General features: G+C 40.7%; 1 protein-coding gene across 6 annotated transcripts in view; it reads left to right on the forward strand.

Moving 5' to 3' along the window:
- Positions 1-5,712, forward strand: part of DCAF5 (DDB1 and CUL4 associated factor 5) — a 71,014-nt gene extending 65,302 nt beyond the window's left edge. For all 6 annotated transcript variants that reach the window (XM_032690318.1, XM_032690324.1, XM_032690319.1 and 3 more), the window contains exon 9: positions 3,664-5,712. In XM_032690318.1, the coding sequence (XP_032546209.1) occupies positions 3,664-5,463 (1,800 nt within the window). In that variant the 3' untranslated portion in view covers positions 5,464-5,712. The remainder of the gene's footprint in view (positions 1-3,663) is intronic.
- The last annotated feature ends 288 nt before the right edge of the window (positions 5,713-6,000 follow it).

Raw genomic sequence — 6,000 nt, forward strand, 5'->3', positions numbered from 1 at the left:
CCTCAGTAAAATTGTATGAAAAAGCACAGCTGTGAACTCAAATTAACATTTGCAGCAAGCATTATCCACGATGGGCAAAAGCAATATAAAATAGAAAAATACCACTTTCCCCTCAATTAATTGTGCAAGACATTGGGATGTGCTGGCAGGAAAACAGATTGAATTGCAGGAGAAATGAATGAGGCATTCGTTCTGATGTATGAGGCTTAGAGGAAGGACACAGAGAATTCTGCAGTTAGAAGACAGTTCCAGGAAAGATAAAATAGATGAAGTGCATAGCAATTTTAAAAAAGAAATTCTGTTTTGTATTGAAGATGTAATACTGTGTAACTGAGCTCAGATGTTGTAGGTCCCATTTGTTTAAAAATCATCAGTATCTCAGAGATAACAAAGTCTATTTGAACATGTTGCTATGGTGACAGATTAATATCATTGTGACTAGCTGCCTCTGCCTAATCAGATAATCTAATATAGCTGGTTTTAATTATTCTGATGCTACAGGCATAACTACTTTTTTGTTTTAAAATTTGGGGGTTTGCCACCATGGAATACAAAAAATTTCAAAGATGCTGTCTGAAGCATCTCTACTGAAGTAGAGAACCAGTTTTGTATTGCCCTTTTCTGTTATTGTTCCTATTTTTATGTCTGTACTCAGGTCATCACTTAATCAGTATTCAGCTCCTTAATCTTCTGACAGAGAAAGAACTTCATGATAGATTGTTGCTTCAGTGGGATGATTTGCCAACTTACTTTCACCAATTTGTTCACATTCTTCCTCAACATGGCTTCAGTCAGAGGATGAGAAAAAGACAAAGGCATTCCATTTACAGTGAAGACCATTTCAGATGCACAAAGAGCACTGGATCAGTTGATGTCAGTTTAAAGACCTCCCAGTTCTGCCAAGGATAGATTCTTAGTTTTTTGGGACTCTGGCAGGCCTTTGCACTCCCTTGTAGCAAAATATCTAAATTGTAGGGATTGTCTCTCCAGAGACAACTAATCCTCCAGACAACTGTCTGTCCAGAGACAAACAGGTATTCTCCTGAACTCTCTTGACTTCTCTTTATTATTTACTCCTTATTTACTCCTTCTCTGTGAACAAATCTAGCTTGGAAGGGAAAAGCCTCACTGTGAAGTCTTTGTAGCTATCTTGTCAGTATTTAACACTGCTCTGTTTTCTCTGATGCATGCAGAGTGAGCAGAAAGATGTGGTGGTGCTAATAAAGATGTAGAATACCTCTGCACACACCTTATGTGCCTTTTTAGATGAACTTCATTACAAAACAGACCTTTCCCAGAGGGACTTCAGAGCAGACTCCCACTCTTCATTTATATTGGTTCATAGAGAATCTAATACACTTGCTTAAAAAAAAAAAAGAGTTTTATAAAACTTAGTGATCAATCTAATGCTGCTATTTTAGGAAGGGGCGTGCCAGCCTGTCTGTCCAAGCACACAGTATGAAGCATTGTCAAGAAGGTATATGCTGTTAAACACAAAAAGATCTGATCTGCTTACTAATATGCTCAGTGGTGGGACAAAGGGGGAAAAGATCCGACAGGTTGTGAGAGAAGGTACTGAACATGTGCTAAATAAATCATCTGGAAGGCAGCAACTCAAGGATAGTCCTTTGAGCAGTAGAGTTCTGTTTTTCTATTCCAAATCTTGGTGTGTCCACAAATCAGCAATCTCTCTCTTGAATCCACTGAGAGAAGGCTCTTTCCTACATTGACTTTAGAAAGTGAAGCCTGGGAAACAGAGGATGAAGAGAGATTCTTTCTGTACTCTTGAGTAGTTAAAAAAAACGGTTAAGTATGGTTTATGGTTTATGGAATTCTGTACATAGTAGACTTAGACTGGGTTTTGTTGTCTTCATCCAGGCCTGATGCTTGTCCCTTGAGCTATGTGTCTCATAAGTGCGGTGCTTAACCAAGCAACAGGAACTGTCTTCATTTGGGTTTCGAATGTCATATTAATGAACGGTACTGGAAGAGAATTTGCTTAAGTATTGCAAATAATAAAAATAGCAATTAAGTACCAATAGCAAATACACCTTGATATTGAGGCATGTTCCTAGGGAACAGACTAATGCAATGTAAAATTCCTTTACCTTTGCTGTGAAACGCAGCTTGATGATTGTCTGCAGAAGAAGTTATATCTGCAGCCCACTTTAGTTTTTGCATAGTATCTCTTTATCTATCTAGCTAGATCATATGTGGAAGCTCTGTTAAACATAAATTACAAAGGATGCAAAGTAAAGGCTTTCAGGTTTGGGAGGATTCCAGAATGAAGTTTACTTGTACATCTTAAATTTGGCTGTGCTGGACAAGTAGTTGCAAGATAACTTATTTCATTTTGCTTCCATTATTAAAGGTGTAAGGTTTTACTGCACACTGTTGAAAATCTCAGTGAATACGTAATTACTTGTGGGCTTTTTTTATACTGCTTGTCGTAGTAGTGTGAGATTATGTTGCATGTGTTAACTAGGCATCTGTAAGATAAGTGCTGATTATCCCATTTAGACATGCAAAACGCTCTTTTTATTAACAGCTTTGTCTACTTGCAACAAAACTTGATTAATTTCTGTTGGGAAAAGAGTTAGATGTTTTTGCCAAAGCTTATCCCAAAAGGCCAACCTGGTACAGACAGCCGGCATAGAATTTTTTTTCTCTGAGCTTGTTGGTATGGTAAAACTAAAACATGACTGAAATCAGATGTTTTATAAGCAGAATATTAGGGCATTTTTGTGACTAAGCTACGTAATGGCTCTGCTTATGGTAAGGCATTGTTCATCCAGTTAACCATTGATCCAGAGTGAAGAGACAGTGGTTGTCCATGGATTGCCATAATCACCTTGCTCCCAAATCTGTGAGTAAAACTGAGAAAGATGAGGAGATCCAACTACTATTTTTGCTGTGGATTACCATTTTCTTAGGGATATTGGTGGATCTTCTTGTGCGCCTTTATTTTTTTCATTCTCCACACCAGGAAAACTGAGAGAAGGCTAGATGGACAGCACAGTCAGGACTGTTGTTATTGGTGAAATCTTTACGCTTCAAAAGTAGCTTTCAGGAAAACTCCTCTTCAGCTCTCCCCATTGAAACTGCTGCTGTGTCTTCAGAGGATGTTGGATGCTTTCTTTTCTTCATAACTGTTCCCTAAAGCTTGATTTTCATCCCCATACATTCAGCTCCTTGCCTGCTGATCAGGTGTGACTGACTATGCAGCTGGATGAAATATTACTCTACACCACACAAGCAACTCTAGTTTCCTGGGAAACTAGTGCCTTCATTAGTGCTAAGATTGTATTGTAGGCAACAAACTATTCTTACTGTTGGTGAATAAGCATGTCCCATTACATAAAAATACAGCCCTGCAATTTGGGAGAAATTATTACACAATGAATTACTGAAATGATGGATAATTTGCAACCTGAGAGCTTTTAGGTTCTGGATAGGTGAAATAAATGCAGGAAAAACACATTTCTAAAGGAGAAGTAAAAATCCCGCATCTCTGCAATACTTGTGAGTATGGGTCTGAGGGGTAAAAATTAGTAAAAACAATCTGCAACTTGCAGTTCTTCTGGATATTTGAGCTACTGTTTCATTTAAAAAGCTTATAATAGTTTATGCATTCAAAGATATATGTTTCATTTTTCATTACAGATCTGGAGTCCCTACAAGCAGCCTGACTGCACAGGGGACCTGGATGGTAGAATTGAGGATGATTCACGTTGCCTCTACACTCATGAAGAGTACATCAGTCTTGTATTGAACAGTGGTAGTGGTTTGTCCCATGATTATGCCAACCAGTCAGTCCAAGAAGACCCACGGATGATGGCCTTCTTTGACTCTCTTGTACGCCGGGAAATCGAGGGCTGGAGTTCTGATTCAGACAGCGACCTCAGTGAGAGCACAATCCTGCAGCTCCATGCAGGAGTAAGTGAACGCTCCGCTTACAGCGAGTCAGAGTCCTCCACCTCTTTGCATCACTCCCCACCACATGTGGCTGAAGAGTCTGATGAAACTGCCTATAACTTAAGGGCCTTAAGATCGACTGCATCCCCCTCAGCCAGAGAAGACGTAGCTTCCCGTCAGCAGAGGCTGTCTGCACTGAGAAAGTATCAGGATAAACGTCTTCTGGCCCTTTCCAATGAGTCTGACTCTGATGATAACACCTGTGAGGCAGAACCAGATACAGACCTTTTCCCACGGCCGCCGTCTCCAAGTCCTGAGAACGAATCCAGCAGTTCGAGCAGCAGCAGCAGTACAGAAGATGAAGAGGAACTGAATGAAAGACGCACATCTATGAGGCAACGCAATGCACTGAGGCGACGCCAGAAGGTGCAAAAGGAGGAAAGGACTAGCACTAACACAGAGAATGTAACCCCCTACATAGGTGAGGACATATATGATTACCCCCAGATCAAAGTAGATGATCTTTCTTCTTCTCCAGCTTCTTCACCAGAAAGGAGTTCGGCCAACAAACAAGTTCTCAAAGAAAGGACGTCTCCTTGTTCAGACAGTGAATCAGTGGAGAGAAAGATTTACAAAGCTTACAAATGGCTTCATTATTCTTACATATCATATTCAGCTAGTAAAGATGGTGAATCCTCCAGAGGAGATGGAGAGAATGATGAAGGGAAACCAGGAACCAGTGGAAGGCACAGTGCATCATGCTCACTAACTAAGGAAGATTCTAGGAACTTAAGTTCAGTAATTCCTCAAGATTCCTCAGCTCTTTCTGCTGAAAGCAGAGAAAATTCGAAAGAATGTGGCGTGATAGAAAATTCTAGTAATGGTCAAGCTCATGAATGTGACAATCAGCGACGGATGGAGAGTCAAGATAACACATCTGAAGACACTAGCAGTGGAGGTACAGAGCATTCTTTTGAGACTAAAAAGCTCAATGGAAAAGCTAACTGCAAAGGGCTAAATAGTTGTACCGAAGAACCTTGCATTCAGACTGCAGGACTTGTGGAACAGAAAAATAGTCAGAACTGTCAACCAGCATCAAGCCATCACTCACTGGTCCCTCCGTTCTCCACTGTCACGATCTGTAGCATGTCAGGTCACTGCTCCAGAAACCAGACTGATGACAGTGAGGAGAGGAGCCTCGACCCCTCCTGTGTTAACTACAATAATGGCCACTTGCATCTTCACCCTTCGTGTTTCAACAACGGACAGAGTTTTGGAGAGCAGGAGACTGTGACGCAAGGATTACAGGTGCACTCAAATGCTGATAATGGCAACCTTGTACAGGTGGGTGTGACCTTGCACAAAGACTGCTGCCTGTCTGAAATGGACTCCAACAGCTACAATGTGAGCACAAGAGAGGATACTGCTGACTTGCATCCTGCAGGCAGTGAGAGCACTCAATCTCTTGGAGGACTGAAAAGACACAGAGTGGAGTTGGAAGACGCAGATTCAGAGAGTTCTTCCTTAGAAAAGAAGTTAAAAACATGATAAAAGCAAATGTCTGTCGTAGTGTGCACTCTCTCAAAAAGAAAAGGAAAATGCAAGTATTAAAGGCACATAGAGCTTGGGTCTGAGACATTGTGTTTGATTCTCCATTCCATTCTTCAAGTGGGTCTGTTTTAGATTGCCAGTGGTTCATGCTGTGTAAAAATCCAACTTGCTCCTTAATGAGACTGAGTCTAGTGTACCATACAAGGTTCTGTTTAAAGTAAATCCTTATTAAGATGGTTGACTGAATTATTCTTGTGTGAACATGTGTCATTTGTTCAGCCAGCCAACCAGGATGACTGCTCTAAGGTTTAATCTAAGGAGGAAGTTTTCCGTATTGACACTTACTACACATGGCAGGCTGAAGAATGGTGGAATTAGATCACACTGGTGGTAGCTTGGGAGTGTGTTTCTTTTTGAGGAAAACAGGGAGGAAGCCTTTCTGGCCCCTTTATTCTGCTTCAGAAACTAAAGAAATGCAACCACTAGGAAGGATATTTTCAGAACTGGCTGGTATCTTTAAAGATGATACTTCAT

This window comes from Chiroxiphia lanceolata, chromosome 6 (assembly GCF_009829145.1).
Source record: "Chiroxiphia lanceolata isolate bChiLan1 chromosome 6, bChiLan1.pri, whole genome shotgun sequence".
Taxonomy (NCBI): domain Eukaryota; kingdom Metazoa; phylum Chordata; class Aves; order Passeriformes; family Pipridae; genus Chiroxiphia; species Chiroxiphia lanceolata.